Source organism: Amblyomma americanum, chromosome 2, assembly GCF_052857255.1.
Source record: "Amblyomma americanum isolate KBUSLIRL-KWMA chromosome 2, ASM5285725v1, whole genome shotgun sequence".
NCBI classification, from domain to species: domain Eukaryota; kingdom Metazoa; phylum Arthropoda; class Arachnida; order Ixodida; family Ixodidae; genus Amblyomma; species Amblyomma americanum.
This window is the reverse complement of record NC_135498.1, coordinates 37,577,252-37,599,027: the sequence shown is the minus strand read 5'-3', so window position 1 is coordinate 37,599,027 and position 21,776 is coordinate 37,577,252. Positions and strand designations below refer to the sequence as shown.

At 48.2% G+C, this 21,776-nt stretch overlaps 1 protein-coding gene across 5 annotated transcripts in view; it reads right to left on the bottom strand.

Annotated features, from left to right (window-relative positions):
* Positions 1-21,776, bottom strand: part of LOC144121014 (uncharacterized) — a 178,828-nt gene that overhangs the window by 23,986 nt on the left and 133,066 nt on the right. For all 5 annotated transcript variants that reach the window (XM_077653914.1, XM_077653913.1, XM_077653917.1 and 2 more), the window contains 2 exons: positions 13,043-14,338; positions 7,412-7,853 (listed from right to left, as the gene is read on the bottom strand). In XM_077653914.1, the coding sequence (XP_077510040.1) occupies positions 7,412-7,853; positions 13,043-14,257 (1,657 nt within the window). In that variant the 5' untranslated portion in view covers positions 14,258-14,338. The remainder of the gene's footprint in view (positions 1-7,411; positions 7,854-13,042; positions 14,339-21,776) is intronic.

Genomic DNA, 21,776 nt, shown 5'->3' with positions numbered 1-21,776 from the left:
TCATTGATTTGGACCAAAATCTATTTTCCGGCCAATTTCAATGTGCTCGATACGATGGCAGTCTCTACATTTGACCCGGGCCAGTCCCGAAATTTGACCTCGGCTGATTTGGACCAACCATAACTGAGCGTCCAACCATATTGAGCGTGCAACCAACCATTCGTGAGCGTGCCCGACACGATGACGACCTCCAAATCTGGTCCGGGCCATTGCCAAAATGCTTTCGCACGACATTTGGTATAACCGTGATTAAACCCTGCCTAACTTTCTTTTTCACACTGCACAGTCAATTAATTAGTTTTTAGTGACTAGCTAGCTTTTTAAATATTAACTTCTTATTTGCCGCAAGGTACCGTACGAGTAAATTTTTTTTCAAGCTCTAAAGGATAGCGCGAGAAATCCAAATACACAACAGTGGTGCAATTTGAGCTCAACAGATGCAAATTCTCTTATCGTATATCCCGCGCCCAGTGGAAACACAAAACTCATCGGAGACTCGTTTACCTGGAACGACTCGTATATTGCCAAATGAAATAAAACCGTCATCCGCTCTCTGTTCCTCGGCAGCGGGCGCTTTTCGGGGCGCAAGACGCGTGCATCTCCTGACGGATAAAAAAAAAGGGGGGGCTTCTTTTTTGCGCCCGCGCACCCACGCACCCACACACCGGCGCCTCGCCGCCGCCGAAGCCGCGACGCTCGCCAGCGCCATCTCTCGCTCGCAGCAAGCAAGCCGTGGGGCACGTGAGGCGAGCTCGCGCTGTGACTGGAACGTTTTTTGCGGGGCGGGGCTGCGTCGCCGCCGCTCGACGGAAACGTTGAGCAGGGCCCAGCGGCACCGGCCGCCCGATTTGGGGGCGAAACCGGTCCAACAACATCCCCCTCCGTAGGCTCCGGCGGCGACGGAGCAAGCGAAAAACCGGCTGTGAGAATGTGGCAATACACTGCCGAAGAATGGCGCGGCAATAAAACCTAACCTAAGCTCGAATGGCGTACACCACATGTGCTGCCGACAGTACGCCGGCCCAAACAGTATAGTAACACTAAATAGCACAAATGTAACTTAATTCCTTTTTATGTGTGTACTGGCGCCGTTAAGCACCGTCGGCGACTGCATATTATTTTCATTGCACCTCATAGTAAATATAAACGAATGCGAACGGTTGTTCCCAGTCTTTTATCACAGACCATTTGCTGTTCAGAGTCGCCAAAGTGAAGGATGCCCGGTTTCGAACAGAACATAAGGGCTGTTCAAGCGTGTTCAAGTGTGTTCAAGTTACCTAGGGAAGACACTAGGACTCACAGAACGGGTTTTTCAGCGCGTTCTTGTGGATGTGGGTATGTGGGTGAATGCGCGGTGATCAGTGCTGCCTATTTTATTGGTCGAACAGTGCCGAAACAGGGGCGCAGAACAAGCACGCGATTCATGTCGATGTTTTTGGGCTGTTTCACCAATAATTGTCGTGAACCGAACAGCCTTACTCCATTAATTTATTTATTTATTTATTCAAAATACCCCCAAAGGCCCTCATTTGAGGGTATTACATGGGGGGGAGTAAGTACAAAGCATTGTTATAAGGTTAAAGATATTGCACTAAAATAAAATAGAAATCACAAAATATTAATCATAAATAGGCATTCACAGAAAGGGTCGCAACAATGCACATAACAGCAAAATTTGAGCATAAATAACAACACCGCTAGAAAAAGAAAAATACAACACTGGAAAAGGTGCGCTGAAGTACCAAAAAAAAATATAAAATAAAAAGAAGACAAGGCGGAAGAAAAGAACGCTCAAAAAATACCTTTTTAGTTGTTGAAACATGAGTGCATAAGATGTTGGAATTTATTTAGATCAGATTCAGTGGCAATTTCTGATGGCAAAGCGTTCCATTCGGTTATTGTGCGTGGTAAAAAAGAATAGGCATAATGGAATGACTGGCAGTTAATGCGTTTAACTTTGTAAGGATGATCGCGACGTGGAAAGATAACTGGCGGTGGCTGAAAGAATTCATCATGAAGGGAAGGATGGTGATAAAGCTTGTGGAAAAGTGACAGACGGGAAATTTTTCGGCGCAGTGCTAAGTTATCTAACTCGGCTTTAGTCTTCAATGAGGTGACGCTGGTGTAACATGAATAATCAGAAAAGATGAATCGCGCAGCACGGTTTTGCAGGGCTTCGATGTTACTGATGATATAATTCTGATGAGGATCCCAAATGGCAGACGCGTATTCGAGTTTCGGTCGGATTAATGTGGTGTACGCTAGTTTTTTTACATGTGTCGCGGCCTCTTTTAAATTATGTTTGAGAAGTCCGAAAGTACGGTTAGCGGAGGCAAGAGTGAGATTAATATGATGATTCCATGATAAGTCGGATTGTAGGTTAATGCCAAGATACTTGTAACTTGTGGTGAATTCTACACTATTGTTATCAAGAAAGTAGGCGGTAGGAATACGTGGCTTGTTAGTGAAAGACATGAGCTTAGTTTTGGAAAGATTTAAAGGCATTAACCAATTAGAACACCATGTGCTTATTGCAATAGATTTTGCCAACATTTATTCCAATGAGAGAAACTGAAGTGAAAGCGAGGGCATAGAGCAATTCAATAACCACTTAGTCCGTACCACTACCGTACTTAACTTGAAACATTCGCTCCGTGCCATTCCCAACACACATATCAAAGTCTTTCAAACAGCGGCCGCTGATGCTGATTGCGCTCGGCTGCTGACCCAAAAGACGTGGGCTCGATCCCGGCCGCGGCAGTCTCATTTCGATGAATGAGAAATGCTAAATGTTCGAGTAATGTGCGATGTAAGTGCACGTTATTAAAAAATTCCAGGTGATCGAAATTATTCGGAGCCCTCCCCTACGGCGCCCCCCATAGCCTTAGTTGGTTTGCAACTTTAACCCCAATAAACTAATAAATCAAAGTCTTTAGAACAATCATAGAAGAGCCGCCTTTCTGAAGTAATGCCAAACGCAGCCTTTTTCTCGTCCCGCCAAATTACTTGAAGGCGAAGATCTTCACGGCGGTTTTTGCCTTTAAGGCTATCTCAATGCCACCCAGAAACTTTTCCATAAAATCCCATCTTCCACAGGGCAAATGATATTCTTATTAATGCTAGCAACTGCCCTTATAAAATTGTCTATAGACAGTCTATAAATATGATATCAACGCTGTTGCCTTTCTATAGATATTTTTTCTCTATTCATAGTCTATAGACTGTCTGTAGACGAAAGTCTACTGAAATTGTATGGCCATAAATCTATAGACCGTCTACAGATTGTCTATGGGATTTGTATTGCCTATAGACTATTGTCTAGGATTTGTCTATAGACAGTCTATGGACTTTATAGACAAAAGATTATGGACAGCCTATAGACTTTAAAGAAATTTTGGCAAGGGTGCACTCATACGATAAGCTTCTCGCGAATTAAAACAATTCTCGCAAGGCAACACCAGGCACGACCGTCAGCCTCGAGTGCACAGGAATCGACGGCATCTACGCACGTGTGTGAAAAGCCTCGTCTGAAAGCACAATCGCCGCGAGAGAGTACACACGGCTCAAGAGGAGGAGGAACCAATTGATCGATTCCTGCCTGCGGAGGTCCAATTGGACACCCTGCGGCAGCCAACACCGACATCCGGCATTTGTTCCGCGAGACAATGGTCGGATTCCGATTCCAAAGCCGCCGACGCCGGTTAACCGTGTGTCCGCAATCCTCACCTTACAACGGCTGCCGCGGAGCACACATCCGTTCCCAGGATTCTTTGATGACCGCCTCAGCGCGCGCTCGCGACCGGAGGAAACGTTTCGCATGACCCGCTGACGATGGCAAAAAAGGCATTGCATTCGGTTGCCGTCTTATATAACCTTCCCGTCGTCGCTCAATGGGATGTATGCGAAGATCTGCTGTATTCGGAGACAACTTCCCGTGGCACGTTTGCAGCCACCGTGCTAGAAAATATGAATGCTAGTCGACGAGTAACAGAAACTCGCTGGAATGACGAACTGACGAGCTAACCACGCAAGTCCAGAGCTGACAGCTCACGATTGTACTTACTGGTACGATTCTACAGAGATGTGTTCATAAGTAAGTCTCTCCTATGTGGGCGCATCTTTTTGGGAGCGGCGTTTCGTCTACTAACACACTCTTAGGCACCCCGCCAACTACCGTTCTCTTGGAGGCGGCTTCAATTTCTCCTCTTCATGCACTTTTTATACGCAATCCGGCGGGACTGGCTAAAATGTCACAACATATATGGTAAATGCACTCTTGTGAAACTAATGTGCAAGAAAAAGGTCAGAGAAACAGGAGGGCGAAAAAAAAGGGGCGTATGTAGACAGCGAGTGCTCTGCTCCCTCTCACCATTGACGTGTGTCGCAAGCTTCTTGCGTTGTTGCGAAAAATGTCTTCTCAACTGGTCTAAAGGTCGTGGTTTTTATAAATACAAGCTCACCTCAATGGTGAAGTGGATCTGTTGCTATGTTCACCTTTCTTTATATATTTTTTGGGGGGTGAAGGGGGGGAAACGGCTTTGCTGACAAAAATACGAGTGATAATGTCAGTTGGAACTTTAGCCGACCATAAATGCCACGAGTTTTTTCCCCTCTGACTCACCCATCACACAAAGGGTTTATTCAGAACTCTGGTCTAGAAGGAATGTCACTAAATCTCAGTAGGGAGTTTAATTGATGGGGAAAGGCGAACTACAAAGGTCACAAGCGTGATCATAAAAATCGAAAGTGGCGTTGCAGAAGCCAACCTTCCCTCTCTTTCTGCCTCTCTTTCTATGCCACGTGTGCTCGCGTGCGTAAGCGATGGGAGAGGAGGAGCAACCGCACTTTACCTAAGCGCAAGAACATTTCGTCTCAATAGCGGAGAACCTTGCAGTGTATGTGCCCAGCCTCTAAGCGTACCGGAAGTGAAAATGCAGCCCGCTTCAAGTGACCCCGGCGATGCGAAGACGACCATGTTGGCATAAGCATGTCATTTTAATGACGCTTACGACAATTTGTCAGAAACCTGGCGGACACGTTGCAATCGCTCGCTCTGGTGAATACAATCTATATAAGAAGCCACCAAGCATCGACACGCCCCTGGCTCCGCCTATCGGCGTTTCCCGCTTCCTAACCGCAGCTTCTATGGTCTGCTTGATGAAGCCACGCTCATTCATGAGCAGGTTCCATCACACTAGGATCCGCGTTCTGAAGAGTCACTCTTTGTCCCTACATTTGAGCATATATTCTGATCAGACTCCCGTAGCATTGCTGAAGTGTCTCAGGTGAGATGCGCCTGTACATGGGCTACACTCAATGAAAAAAAAAAAAAAAACACCGATGCGCTATAGCAAGCAAGGCACCTATTGCTTGCGCAGAAAAAGGAGGCGCTTGCCCGATCTAAGCACAAAGTCAAGATTGAAAAACAACAACACCTAAATGTGCCTACCAGCAGTAGCCAGACGACCAGACCAGACGCAGGTAAGTACTCTCGTCGAAACGTTGGAAAGCACCCTGAGGTTTTCCCTTCCCTTGCGCACTTTGTGTGTGTCAAGAAACCGTCTACCCGCTGTGTACCTAGCATGGACTACCAGCTGCCTAGCAACTCAACCGAGCTGGCTTTTAAAACAGCACGCATTATTACAGCCCAACGTTACAGCATAAGTGAAAGTTTACGAAAATATCGCTTTCAACATACTTATCGTCGCTCCTATAGGCGGTAAAAAGAAATAGCAGCCTGTTAGCAACTGCCCCACTCGTGCACCCCTCCCCCCCCCCCCCCCCCCCCCTTTACACCGTTCAATACCCCGGGAAAGTGCTCACACCTGACTAGCAGGGAGCCATCAGTATACGTGATGATGAACACTTTCAAATATGACGGTACGTACAAACTGCGCGACGTGATATCCACAGTCCTCTTCAGATGCCCGCTGAAACTCCAAGCGCACGGCACTCAACAGGAAAGACACACGCAAGAGACTCGGCGTCTTTCCTGCGAAGCCGGCGAAACACACTGGCTCCTCTTTGCGCATGCGTCTCGCGAACACAAAATCAGCAGCGGCAAGAGAAGAAATAAGTCTGCAGACATTGACGGCGGCATCGGCATTCTTGTGTGCCGGTTGCACAAGAACAGTCCTCAAAAGAACATCACTCATGGCGAGGTGTCAGAAAGCAGCAAGCGACTTTAAATCATGTTCAAGCGGTGACAACACATGTAGTGACGTCTTTCGCATACCCACTGCAAACATAGTAGGCGCTCAGCCTTTCTTCATCTCATTTCCATGCTACAGTTGCTGCTAGAAGTGCATGCAGTGCGGCGCTTCCACGTTTTAACATGTGTAGAGCGCATGTGGTGAAGCACATACTTGATGCGATTCGTTGCGACACGGACTAGGATTAATGCATCAACAGCGCCCAGACAGCTGCACTTGAAACAACATTTTTTTTAGGCTCTCACAGGCATTAAAAATTCGTGTCTGTTGCCCTTTGAGCGCACTAGGTATTTAAATGCGGAGACGCTTAAGAATGCGGTCGATGTTATTAGCGTAAAATTGACAAAGGCCATTCGTAAAGCACGGGCAGCTACATAGACACGGCTGCTTGGGGATAATGCCACCTCAGCACGAAGTGACCCCAGCTTCTAAGCCATTGTGGCGTAAAGTTCAGTCGGTTTAGAGTCAGGAACACAAGTGCAGAAAGTGGCTGCTTACTGCGACACATAAGAGCTGAAATGCTCGGCGGCTCACCCGAACTGCAGAGAATGCGGGAAACTTCTTAATAATAATTGGTTTTGGGGGGGGGGGGGGGGAGGAAATGGCGCAGTATCTGTCTCATATATCGTTGGACACCTGAACCGCGCCGTAAGGGAAGGGATAAAGGAGAGAGTGAAAGAAGAAAGGAAGAAAGAGGTGCCGTAGTGGAGGGCTCCGGAATAATTTCAACCACCTGGGGATCTTTAACGTGCACTGACATCGCACAGCACACGGGGGCCTTAGCGTTTTTCCTCCATAAAAACGCAGCCGCCGCGGTCGGGTTCGAACCCGGGAACTCCGGATCAGTAGTCGAGCGCCCTAACCACTGAGCCACCGCGGCGGGGCTAACTTGTTCGAAAACAGATTCAGCTGACCAGCTGCATTCATACCCATACATGTTGATATACTAAATGCGATTTCCTGCTGTTCTACGACGGTTAAAGAAACCTACCGATCTCCAATACACACCACATCAAAGATAGGTCGCTGTCAAATCGATTGCTGGCCGAGCCAACAAAAGTGAGCACGACAGCTTTGGAGGTCACTGTGACACAAGTTAGAAGGAAATCATACCGATATGACTTGTAGTCATCATTCATCGGAACATATAATAAGAGCGCCGGGCCGGGTGCACCATTAAAGGTTGCCTTTTCGCTTACCTAAATGACTGGGTTGCGGCGGTGGAGGTGGGGATGGAGGTGTCGGCTGGTCAGATGGCCCGGTTCCTTTAGACCCTTCCTCGTCCGAGCTGAGTTGATAGTCGACGGTGCTGCCGCTGTCCGCACCAGCAGCGTCCTCGTCTTCTTGCGTGGTCTTCCAGCGGGATCGCTTACGCACACCATTGCGTTGTTGCGACGTGAGTCCACCGTCGACCTGCTCCTCGCCAGGAGGGCGCGCCGCAGACCCCGCTCTCGCCCTGTCCGCCTGGTCACAGCTGCCCTGCCTTGCGTAGGGCGCCAGTGTAGGTCGTGGGGTCGACCGTTTTCCCTGCTTCCTGGCGGGTGGCGAGACGCCCCGAGCAGGTGCCAGCGGCGGTGGCGTCGTCCCCACGTCGTCCGACCTCGTGGTGGAGTCTGTGGACGCCGCTTTTCTAAGTAGGGCCTGCGAAGAGAGCCGGACGCGTATGCAGGCTGCATGTTGTCCAACGACGTGCGATCGCATTTGGCGCAAGAATTGTGCGGCGCAGCTTGTAACTGAATGCGTGTGACCGCAAAACTAAGACCACCACTTTCTGAGAAAGAGAAAGTATAGACTTTTTTTTTAGGTTTGGTTGAGGGCGGAGCAATGAGAAGTAATGCCTGCCATTGAGCGACAGGAGACAGGTTCTAAGAATTTCAATTTGCAGTAAATTTTTATTTTGTTTTCTGCGTGCGATTGTGTACACAATGTGCATAATGATTTTCACTATACACAGTAGAAATATCCTGAAATACAAATATTTTGTGGATTGCAGTTATGCGTAATGTCCCCCCCCCCCCCGCATTCCCTACTTCTGGCCACCTTTGATGCAGATAACAGAGCATCTGTTATTATAAGCCGCTACCAGTTTTCAAGACAATGTATAGAGTGATGTAAACAGCGCTCAATCATTTTCTTTAGCGAGTGCTAATTATGTTTCGTTTTCTAACACCCGCAAAACCGTGGCACAAGTGAAAAACTCTGCAAACGAATTAGCTATTATCTGAAGATTTTAGTAACTATAAGGACGAAAATATAATGAGGAAATCTCCTTAACCTTTACAATGAAATGTCCTAATATTTAGGCACATACGTGGTATAAGTGGCGAAATAAAACAAGATTTTGAAACTTTCACAAGAAGGTTTCAAAAAAAAATTAACTGGTTAGAAACATCGTTACGTTAAAATTGGGCCGCGCTTTTCACTTTATAGGTATCAGCATCACAAAAACGTTGCACGCATAACGAATCCTAAAGGCAGACGCACAGGAAGCCTTAGAGGGCGCTTCTTCATAGTTAATAAACATCAGTTGTGGTCCGTGGATCCTTCTGTTCTTTTGGTTCTGTTCTTGCATTTTCGTGTGAAAGCACTACTTCAGTAGCAATCATGAAAAAAAAAGGCGATACTTGTCCGAAGCCTCTCAGATACGTGCAGAAATAAAATAAATACTGCTGCGACTGGGTTTAGAGCCTGCGGCAGCACGAACAGATCAGCTTCGCTGGACACTGCACGAGAGCATTATGCTGTTTATGGTTTATGGGGGTTTAACGTCCCAAAGCGACTCAGCCTATGAGGGACGCCGTATTGAAGGGCTCTGGAAATTTCGACCACCTGGGGTTCTTTTACGTGCACTGACATCGCACAGCACACGGGTCTCTAGAACTTCGCCTCTATCAAAATTCGACCGTCACGCCCGCGATCGAACCCTCATCTTTCGGGCCGGCAGCCGAGCGCCATAACCACTCAGCCACCGCGGCGACCACTATGCTGTCGCCCAACCGATCCCGCCTCGTGTTAAACATCAACACACTCTCGCGCTGTGCATTGCGCGTCATCGTCTTCATCAACTTCCATCAGTGCGCAGAAAGCACTGTTAGCTTCCTACCCCGAAAAATCCGCAGGTGGACATGAGGTCTTTGCGACAGTCACGAAAGGAAAAGAAACGCGCATAACTGGCTCCTTTTGTCAGTGGAAACCTCAATCGCGCTTTGAGCTACGTGACGGTAGTGACAGAGAGATATGCGCTGCATGCGTTGGCAGAAACGTTGCACTGCATTGTTGCAGAAACGCGGCACTTGAGCAAATAGCCCGCCAGCGTTCTTTGCTTAAATTGGCAGTGACGATGAAAAAGTTAAGACTCCGTTGATTTAGAGGAGACGAATAACGATGTTGAGATTTTAAAACGGGCGCGACAAGCCAGGTGCAACTTAGTCTACTACGAGATGGATAGCGGGCTGGGCCTTCGCAGCAACAACAGACGGCGGTGGTGCTTGCCAATACTAAACCGCCATCAATTTTTTTTTTCTTCTCTCCATGCATGAACATCTTTTCAAGCGCTTTTTTTTTTAATTCGGGCTTTGTTCGACAAACTCTGACCTACAACATCGTTCTATAATCATCTTCGTCTTGCCATTTGCCCAGCTTCATGATGTATGCAGACTTTAAAGTGAAAACAGAATTTTCTTAAAGCTGTCATACCACACCCTAAAGCTGTAACCAGAGTCAGTTCATACTCCATTTCTTTTTTTTTCTTTCATCCCTGTGCAGTCTCTCCATCCATGACATTTGCTAATCGATGGCGAAATGCACGGAACCTCAAGTTAAATGTGAACAAAAGTGATATCATGCCGTAGTTAAGAGAGGAGCATAAATTTGTACCGTCAAGGCACATAGTACTGTTTTGACGATCGTGCATACAATACCTTATTATTGCACTTATTCATTATTGATTGCTCTTTGTTGAAGTCACTCAAGTCTTCCATCATCCTAATATTACAATTCTCATTTATCTGTAGAGTTTTTGCCGACATTTTACCATCACCACTATGTAGTCGCACCCGCTGCCACTGTCCCCGGATAAAAAAGAATCGGCTTCACTACAGAGGGGTATCCATAAGAGCGCAATGTCAACTGTGCCTTATTACTTCAATGTAGAGCGTGGGCCACGCTGGAAGAGTCTGGCACGTGCAAAGTCAAGCTGTCTCCTTTAGTAGATCACGCATAATTAATCGCTCCGCCCGCCAATAAAGGCGCAGTTCCCGCCAATCAAGTCAAGCTGACTATTGCAGCAGTACTACTATGAGCAGTTTAAATAGCCCTCATGAGCTTTAAGGTAAACGGCAATGCAGCTATGAGTCGTCGCCTTTCATGTTCACTCTGATTACATGTCGGGTGCACAGGGGCATACACAGCACACATTTCAAAATATCCCGAAAGTTATTACTTATTCCGTATTCTCGTCCTCGACATCAGAGAAGCCAACAGAACAGGGAAACACTGGTTCGAGATGCCAATCAGACGCGAAAATAAATTCTCCAGTAAGTGTTAACATCCAACGTAAACTCTACAATAGCGTCAGCAGCGTGCTAGACGTCGGCATGCACATTCTACTATCTCGCACGGATGGCAAATGCACTTGCACTTAATATGCTCGCGAAAAGGGCTATCTCTAACTTTTCACATATGCAGACAACGTACCAGGATCGTTTTTCGCATCTTATTTTTGCTAAACGCTGTACTGCCGCGAAGCTTTGGACTGCTCGATTGTTCATGCTGTAAGCAGCCGGCACTGTGACTCGAGATCCGACCAGGTTTATCTCGAATGATCAATGCCATACGCAACTGCTTCCACATTGCTCGAGATTGTTGTACCTGCTTTTGGTGCTTTATCCCGAACGTTCTTAGCCAGCTTTAATTTTAGCGCGGCTGAGAGCGGCGGTGATTCTTTTCTTCGACGACCGCCAAGTACGTTTGTCCCTATCGCCGCCGCCGAATTCTTCAGTTCCTTGTGGGCGCAACACATCTCAATAAAGAGTTGATTTCAGTAATGCCTCAGTCTGCTCGTCTGTTCTCCCCGGCGTTGTCATCACCACTTGACATCTGGTGCAGACACTGGGTATGCGCCCGATTCTTCCTCTGACAGACGCAACAGAAGACATCGAGACTGCCAAGACCAGTGGAGAGACTTGAAACAGCTGCCGTCTCCAAGAGTAGCCACCTGAGCTAAATACCCTACCGGAGCGCACCCGACAGCGCAAAGAAGCTTCGACGTCCTAGATGAGCAAACTACTGCCGTCGACCCCCGTCGTCCTGCAGCAGCCACGAGCACCTCTAAACTTCAAAGGTTCCCCTGGTGAAGGCCCAGTAAAATGGTAACTCGTGATCTATTCAGCAGTGAGTTCCTGAAGGCCTTCACCAACATTATGCGTAATGAAAGGAAGGGAAAGATACTATTCCAGTCAAGGATACAGAACAGCCAAATAAAGCTGCAGCCATGTACTACACAGAAGAAATGAAATGTCTTTTCCGGGAGCCGACTCGAACATGACCGAAGAAAGATTCTTGATGCGAGGCGTAAAGAAGTCACTTTTTGCCGGCCTCGCAAAAACCTGCTTAAAACCGTCGCTGAACTCGCAAAAGAAGCATCCACCATCGAAAGGACCTTCGACGCCCGGACTCGACCGTACAACCACTCGGTACAAGTCCGCGCAAGTTCCTCAAACACGATATCGACCACCGGCGGGAAGTTAATCGCGAAGTAGACCGGAAGGAACTGCGTCGACTGCTACCGTCTCCTTCACAACGTTAAGCAGCGCCTCTCACTGATGTCGCACGCAAAGAAGTGCAGCAGGCGCTTGACATCCAGACCTCAAAATGCAACAGCTCAAGAACCACAGGCCACGAGCATGCCGCCGCGTTACATAGCTCGGCTCGTCTTCAAGACGCGCCAACGCCTCTTCGTGCCGGAGTGCCGTCTGCTTGCACCCGCCCGCGTCACTCACAACCGACCCGCAAGCACCAGGAGCGCTAAAAACCGTTCCCTGTGCATTCACTGAGGTCGGACCGGTCGCATATTCCGACACAGTACAGTGGCAGTGGTGAGCGACAGACACGTCTTACAAGTTTTGCGCACTTTTTCCAGGTTGGTGCACTTTTCCCCCTCATTTTAACGTCAGTGTAACTGTCTTACCGCCACTGCTGCTGCCAAAACTGTTGATACGCGAGTTCAGTACTTTGAAAAATGGCCAAAGAACTTCAGAAATTGTTTGAGGACCTTAAGCGTGAGATGAAACAAGAGTTTCGCGAGCTAAAAGAAAGTTTCGAGCGAGAACTCAGGAAGGATGTCAGAGATATTGGATCCATTGTCATGGATCCATTTTTTTTAAAACTATTTTTCCTGCAGCAATTTAAGCTTCTCACAGAAAAGGTGTTGCTTATCAGTAACAAGTCAGCTTCAGCACGACTCCAAAACTGATGCATAAAAGCGCTTAAGAGTGCCGTTTATGTAGCCGAAGCCAGCTATGGCCAAGTCAACTGCTTCTTTATGTAACAAATTCCAGTACACATTCATTACAATATGTAATGACCATCAATGCAATACATAATTTGCGCTATCAGTCATCAGAGGCCTGTATTATGCTTATGAGGAAGTTATATTTTTCTCGCATTAAGCTTCAGATTACCAGGGCTGCGTCTCCCACCGACTGCTGTTTAATGATTCTTTTTCCGTTCAAAACGAAATAAATAAAAACGATCATTTTCCGGGGAAAATGGATACCCGTATACTTTATATTCTTACTTTTCTGAAGACGATGCAGGATAAGCTCACTCACCATTTTGGACTTTTTGTTCCTCTGATCTTTGAGCGAGAGCCACCTCGAGCCCGAGTCCGAGCCGTCGTCGACAGACTGGCTCCTGGAGGCTGTTGTAAGGTCACCCCTCGTCGTAGGTGAGGATCCTGACGATTCCGCTGGAGAATCGGGCCTCATTGACGAAGATGACCTAAGTGACCACTTGGGTCCAGATACCGCCTGGCCGGAACCGGCTGCACTCGTGGCCGAAGCGTTGCCGGGTACATTAGGCTCGCCATCGACACCTTCGTCATCGATGACGAGGCTGCCTTCTTCGGGCAGGTCGTCATAGTCGTCGGAGGCAACATTCTCCAACTCTTCTGTAGCTGATGCAGAACCTTCTTTCTGCTGACGCTCCTCGACGGCGTCGACCAGGGGCAGGAAGAGCTCGATAGCCTTGTGGTCCACGCTCGAAGCCTCCAGCGAACGTGATGCGGGGCTCTCGTCGCCTGATAAGTTCTCGTAATTGTCACTAAGCACGTAGTTGCACTTGGCGACGCCGGAGCGGTCGACAATCTCTTCCTTCTTGCACACCATGCTTCGGTCCGAGTGGCGAGTTTCGTGCTCAGAACGAGATCGTGGCTGCTGCTGTTGCGAAGAGTGCGCAGCACTTTGTAAAGGAGGCGGCGACGGTGGCTCCGTTTTTGCTTTCTGCGACACCTCCGAAGGCGACCTCGAGTGTTTTAGCTCCTGTTCAGCGCTGCCGCGGCGACTACTGTCAAGCTTCGCACTCGACGGAAACCTGACGTGCTGCTCCTGCTGATGATGCTGGCGCTGAGAGTGATGCTGATTTTGCGTCCTAGACGGGGACCTAACACGAGGCCTTTCAGCCTTGGTTGCGGAGGTAGGGATGGAGACAATGACACGCGCTCTGTCGCCTTTGGAGAAATGAGTGTCCGGATTGGCAGCAGGAACGGCCGCCTTTTCTACCCCACTGGGAAGGCGCGCGACCCGGGTGACCACGTTGCGCTCGAGGCACTCGCGCCGGAGAGTTTCCAGTAGCTCGCCGGACAGGGCGTGCCCTTGGTCGTCCGGCGGCGTTTGCTGCTTCGGCGAGGGCGCGGTGCCATCTTGTTTGGCAGAACCGTTCGGGCCATTCGCACACGGGGGCGTCTGGGCCGTGCGAACGTCTTGCTCCTGGGTCATGGGCGGCAGCTGGCCGATCTGCTGCATGGCCGCCTCACGCCGCCGCGGCATGCGAGCGCACCGAGTCCGCTCGAGTCATCGGAACACCCTGCTGGGATGCCGCGCTTTCGCGCCACCCCAGGTACGGCGGACCTGCGAAAGAAAAGACAGGAGGGCCAGCGGCACATGAGTGGAGAAAAGAAGCTACGTGATTGGAGGTTTGTCCCCACCACCTACTAAACAGTACGCCACACGCAAACGACAACCAATAAAGTCGAAAGCTCGTTTTTCCCTCCCAACACTACCGAGCAATGACGTTGGGTACACCGGCGCTCGCATACATGTACCTAAGGAAGCGATTGTCCCACAAATAGGGCGAATATCTCTGCAATGTTAAGATTATGGGGGCGCTTAATTATCATTACACGATTTAGATGAGTTAGCATTAGATCTTCTCCTACATTGAAGGGCAGATTGGCATTGGCGGCTGATTAGCCCTCCACCTTCCACGGTAGCCACCGGCCGGGTTGTTCCCGCGGCAACTACCCTAAAGTTGCTTATTCTTCCGCATGCGTCAGAACCTAATTCGTTCCCGATAGCCACGTTCGGGTTTCGTTCCGTGGCAGCCAGCTTCCGGCCTCTCCCTCCTCGCCACTACAAATCGAGAGGAGGAATTTTCTGTCTCCACTTTGCCATCTGCCAATCGTGGCAGGTGGCAGATCGTTTATGCTGAGTCATTGTTAATCACTCATTTTTGGGTTCTTAAAGTAGCAGCCGACCGGCCCCTCTCCTCAACAAGTGGAAAGTGGAGTTCCTTTCCTCTCCTTTGGCACCTGTCAACCGTGGCAGCCGGTTGGCAGGTGGTGTCAACAAACACTACGCCGCCAGGAACCGGACACTTTTCCTCACGGTAGGGCTTCTAATGCTAACGTATTACTAAGAGCCCGCGGCAAGTTCTTGTCTGAATAATAGACGCGTGGGAGACGCCCGCGTTTCTTCCAAATGCCACGGTCCATCCAGGTGAAGAAAGCTCCGAGGTACTTAGAGGGTTATAAGGATTTTCGGCGCTGCAAGTCACTTGTAATGCTGTTTCCTCGGGTGCACAAGCAGAGTAGGATCGTTCTGCCGGATGACACCGAGTGAGTATGTGAGCCAGGTGCAACCGCAGAGAGGGATCGTTCCCTTTTGCGATCCCCTAGCACTAGTATGACTCAGGCCAACAAGCAGAGTCAGATCGTTCGGCCGGATGATCCCGAGCGACCAAGTGACCTCAGTTCAATAGAAGAGCCGCATATTTTCCTTGGATGATCCCCTAGGCCTATATGACACGGTGCACAAGCAGAGTCGGATCGTTCTGCCGGATGATCCCGAGCGGCCATGTGACGCGAGTTCAATAGAAGAGCCGAATTGTTCACCTGGATCATCCCCTGGTACCTATATGACTCGGGTGCACAAGCAGAGTCGGATCGTTCTGCCGGATGACACCGAATGAGTATGTGAGCCAGGTGCAACCGCAGAGAGGGATCGTTCCCTTGTGCGATCCCCTAGCACAAGTATGACTCAGGCCAACAAGCAGAGTCAGATCGTTCGGCCGGATGATCCCGACCGACCAAGTGACCCGAGTTGAACAGAAGAGCCGCATCGTTCCCCTGGATTATCCCCTGGTACCTAAATGACTCGGGTTCACAAGCAGGGTCGGATCGTTCTTGCGGATGACACCGAATGAGCATGTGAGCCAGGTGCAACCACAGAGAGGGATCGTTCCCTTGTGCGATCCCTAGCACCTGCATGACTCAGGTAAACAAGCAGTCAGATCGTTCTGCCGGATGATCCCGAGCGACCAAGTGACCCGAGTTGAATAGAAGAGACGCATCGTTCCCCTGAATGATCCCACAGCACCTATATGACTCGGGTGCACAAGCAGAGTCGGATCGTTCTGCCGGATGACAGCGAATGAGTATGTGAGCTAGGTGCAACCACCGAGACGGATCGTCCCGCCTCGTATGCGGAATCCTAGCGATCTATGATTGTAGAGAATGACAGTGGCTGCGAAGTGATACTCAGAGGATCCCAGGCCACTGCAGTCATGCCCATCAGGTGGAGCTTATGCGTCCATTCAAAATAATGAAACTTCGGCGCACTTTCTTTCGGCGTTTATTTCGGAACGCGCTCAGAAGTTTTTTCTCCGGCGTATATGAATTTTAGTAGATGAATTACTTTTTCTTTTTCCTGTTTCCAGATCACGTGGTATTCGTGTGCTACCAAATGTTAATTGTAATTCATTTTGGCCTTTTTCTCACCCGTGCATTCAATTTACAAGTAGTTAACGAACACATAGTCGCATTCAGATCTGTGCTTGCAGAAAGCAATGCTATCGCAATTAAAAAAAGCAACGGAATTTGAATGATGGAGCCGTCAGACAAAATCTCATGCGGAAGCTGACTGGCAAAGGTGAATGTGGGTTGCCATGTTATGGATGGGTTGTTGCGATGGGTTGGGCGAGAAGGGCGTCAAGTAGTCTGGATGTTGACGGCAGTGATGAAACTGCTGCTTAACCGTCACGGTAGCGAGAACCTGACACTTTTTGTGAAGCGTATGCATGGTTTCATGTTAGTGTCCTCATATGCATTGGAGTTGCCTATTTAAGAAAGCAAATGCATGCCCCGGAGAGTTGAAGACAGTAAGCAGCGCTACACTAGCACATGACGTTTTATGAGTAAATTGAGACTGCGGGTCTGTAGAGGTGTGTAACGCACGGAGCAACACATCAAAACACACGACTGCGGTGCTAAATACAAAGGTTCCATCGCCCCGTTAATTTTCTCCTTTGACTGAGCGTAACTCCTATTTAGTAGCCAGCTAGCTACGGGATTCATTTCATGGACACTGACCTTTGTTGGTTAAAACCGAATTTTCAAAATTAAATTCGGCATAGATTTTAGTTTTTTCTTTTTTGGTTCAAATAGAAAAGTCCAACCCCTACTTTCAAATCAGAACGCTGCTATTGGGGCTAAGAACAGCTGAGCAGTATGTACGGAAACGGTAGAATATTTCAGGCGCTTCGGGATACTCAGCGAGACAACATAAACAACATCTCGCCCTGCATTATTTTTAAAAAAGGTCAAATGAGCAATGCTGCCGCATGAACAGGCAGCGCCAGAATGGAGTCTGTTCCGCGTATGCCATGTCGGAACAATGGCTATACAGCATGTCGAAATGAACACGCCGACTGTCGCCGCCAGCGGAGTTTCTTCACAATATGTGCGTCACAAATTTCAGAAACCAGTGTGCTTCATGGTCACAAAGAGCACCTGATGACGTCCGGATCACAAGTTTTTTTAAGCGAAATTTATTGCCTCAGAGCATCAATGATGGGTGAAGGTGTGATGAATGATGTAGAGGTTAAATGAATGGAAAAGGGTTAGCTGATTTGATGAAGTCCAGTAGAGAACGATGGTACGGTCCCTGCGTCGAGGCAATGTATGAAGCAGGGTTGCTTGGTGAAAGGCCTGCTACCATCAGGTGCCGGATCCTTGTAGGCTTGAGAGCTGGGCAGTCCCACAGTAAGTGATGAATGTCGGCCTCAATGTCCTCGTGTTTACATATCGGACACCCTGGCCGAGGAAACAATTCTCGGGGCTGAGGCCACTTGATCACAACAGTTCTTCGAAGCCCACGCGTGTCGAAAGTGCCGCGTGTTCATATACGTGCGCGTTTGTGAGCACCTGTGCGGCTTCATGTGAAACTCGTGTTTTAACGAGCCCTATCATGCGATGGCCTAACACCGCTTCTACGCAGAAACGGAATTGATTGAAATGCCCTTTAATTGAGTAAGCGTTTCTCCATAACGCTAGGGAGAAAAAGCGTACCGCGGCAGGCTTGCAGAAAAACAGTGGATTGAAATGTTTATGGACAAGACGACAGCATCAGAGGTCTTTCTTTTTGCAATAAGAGCAAATGTATGGTGCCCGATTCAGCACGACGTCAATGGGGGAAAAAAAAAAATGACCACCTCAGACTAATCGGATATGTGGCGCCATCTCATAGAACCACGGGAAAGAGGCAGCTGACGAGCAGTGTTTACGCGCTATGAATCTCTAAGTCCGCCATACGGCGCTTTACGAGATGTTTTCTGAACGTAAGCGGTCAAAGCATTTCTTACAAATGATCAACTATGAGGGGTATGAATGGCAAGGTACACCCTGTCAAAACCGAAAATTAAGAACAGAGGACACAGAAACATGCACCCTGGATTTTGAGGCAATATCACGGAGTTTTTATTGCTGAAAATGTATAACTGATGTCCTAAGCGCTGACAAAAATGCAACATTCATTAAGCATGCTGATGAAGCCTCGCTACTAGCAAGGACTACACATGCATGTAAATCAGCTTTCGATGCTAATGAGGTACTTAAGAAATGAACAAAGTAGAACCGCGCTTACTCATCATCAAATTCATTAAAAAGAAAGCTGTCGTCTCCGCCTCAAAGAACCGTCAACACGGAACTTGCATTGTTACCAGATAATGCTAAAACCCGAATCATGCATAATCACCCAGTGACCTGTTCAAATAACGCTTCTTAGAACGTGTCGACCACAGCCATGGATTTCACATCATGTGTGCCCTTTCCAGATTGAGTGCTGCGTTTTAATTAAGTGACTCATAGCTGATTCCGCATACGCATCAGCGCCACGTAGTACATTCGGCGCGGCTACTAAATCTTTTTTGGCCTTTCAAAAAAACGATATTAGTCTCCTAGTGAATACTAATTACGACAGCCAAACAGCTACAGTGTTAAGTAGTTAAACGTGTTGTTAATTCCAGCAGACTTTTTCAAACCTTCCTCTATAAATGTCCAACATCCCTACTTCAGTTTTTAACTTAACGCATAATGGCGCGCTGATCGCATAAAGCAAAAGGTAAACCAGCATTCAACGCTCGAGCAAAATAATTACTACACTTCAGGAAAGCCTTTCCATTGCATGGTTAAGAAGTGACTATGCTTCGGAATAACAAATAAGTTCCGATCACCACCGATTGGCCGCGTGCAGGCACACAGATTTGCAGCCTTTTAGCCGTACCACTTCATTGTCGCGTCATGCAGCGCCAACGATTCCCCGTTCCCTGACGTCCGCCTCTGCTGGTATTACAATGCCTCAAAAACCACTCTTATACATCAAAACGCCTGCTTTTCTAAATATTACTAGCGACCTTTGATGAGACACCCTTTGAGGACAGGGTCATCATCGTCTGGCATATTTCACTGTCCTATTTCTGTACTTATAATGGAAACAAATTATAATGGAAACAGTTCTTGCTGGTGCCACCAAACCAACAATGGACTATCGCATCCTGGAGCTAAGCTTGGAACCTTTTGATTATGAGATGTGCCTGCCTCCACACAACGGGCGGTCGACAACAGTAGCATGCAGTCTTTGTCAAAAATATACAGCCCAAGGAGTTTGCTCCCAAGCCGTGTAGCGGAGTTCAAAAGCGCATCTGACAGTGCTAAGCTTGGGAGGGTTGAGGACTTAAGTTCATCCCGCCTTCGTGAGATCAGGGTCGCTGAGAATCCAAGGGGAGCCGCGCTGCAGAGCTCGGAAGCAGAGCCCCTGGGCTGTGTACTTTTGGCAAAGACTGTACATCACTAGCTACTGCGTGGCTCGCTGTGGCTACAAAGCCTTTGAGTTTTTTCACCAAACTGCAGAACCTCGGATCGAAACGAGCAAACTGACGTGCTCGTAAACTGTCTCCACCTCACCTGTCCAGGCATCAGAAAAAACAACAACTAAACAGCAAAGTAAATGGAGCGGCGATGCAGCTTAATCAATGCCAGCGTGGTGTAAATCACTTGTGCTCCCAACTGTATACCAGCATCCTGGTCTACGACAAGAGATCATTCGTATCTGCATTAAAGGCACAAATATAGGAAAAATGGAATCTGATAGAACAAATAATGTTCGACTGTAGCGAAACCAAACGTTAATGTTCTCAGATAAGCTGTGTATGCATGTTGTCTAATAACTATCTGACAGTGAAAGTAAATGCAAATCGACCCTGAACGATGCAGGCTGACGAGAAGCTCTATACTAAAGCCGGACACAATCTCTACCTAAATGATTAAGCGCCATTACAAAATTCTGCCACCCGTCGGCTGCATGCGGATTGGTGCTCGTAAAAATTTGATAACGGCACCGCGCCACAAGCACCACAGAACCCTGTTTATAACATAATAGCGTCCGTGAGAGTGGGCATCGGCGGTTGTACCCAGTTTAACAAACACAGTAGCAGACACAGATCAGCAGAAAACAAAACGTCGAACCATAACAAGGCAGTCATGTAGCGTGAGTAAAGAGGCATAACGACACCAGAAGTGGAGGAAATCTCATACCACAAACAGGAGCTTACTGATCGCTTCCTTTGAGCTACAGATATCAATGAGCACCCCAGGAGTGCAAAACAAAAGCAGAAGCAGCACTTATGCTTGCGTTGCGCTCCCAACGAGCGAAATAATAATGTTCGACCGGGCGCCTACTAATAAGTGTACACAGTACTGCTAGCCTATGATAAGCGGCGAACCTAGCAAGCTTCCTTCCTAAACATTTCTCCAAGCGCAAACGTCGCGGCGGACAAGTCGGCCGATAGCAACGAACTGTCCCCATTCTACAAAAAAAAGCAAAACGATTCAGAGCACGCTGTACAAGCGAATGAAAAAGGCGGAAGAGTAGAGGAGGAAATTAGCGCATTAGTGCGGAAGAAAAATTAAGAATACAGCACGCACTTTTAGAGCATAATGAGTGCAGAACTTGACAAGAACCTTATCGGTCTTGTTTCTGCTGAGAGAGTTCGTGTAAGTACGGTGTGCGCGAAGTTTGCATACAGAAGAACTTTCGCAATCTGCCTACAAGAGATGGTAAACACTTCGAGAATGCGGATAAGGAGCAGGGATATGATTACAGAGTTATATCAAATGCGTATCGTTGTGTATGCAGTATGCATGAGCAGTTCGACTTCATTTTCTTCTGCAACGTCGCTTGCAGTCTGAGGGAGCTCGGTATGTCAATAAGAGCACATATGGGTTGCAACGAACAGCTCCACACATATCACGTGCAGCTACATCTACAGGTCGGGAACCGAGGCTTTACCGACACCGAGAGATTACAGGTCTGCGCAAAACACGCACACAAACACACACACGCTCGTTTTCGATCCAGTGAACTCTCTCCTGCGTTCCATAGTTACCCAAACAGAGCACTAGACATAAGGAAACACTTAGAGTATTCAACTGACTTAAATCGCTGAAAACGAGCAGCTCTTCCGCACTACGGGGTCAACACTGGCCCATGAAGCGAGCTCTGACAACATATTGTCCGTTACGGGTTGCATGGAGTGCGGAAATCATCATCATCGGTCTAACTACGTGTACTACAGAACAAAGTGCCCTCCCATGTTACTCCAATTAGCCCTGTTCCTCCAATCAAAGCGGTAACACAACCACGTTTTTTTGTTGTTGTACAGCTGAAACGCTCGCTTAGGTACCGCGGCTTTGCCTGAGCGATGGGTCCAATATTGGGATGAACTGCCAAGATC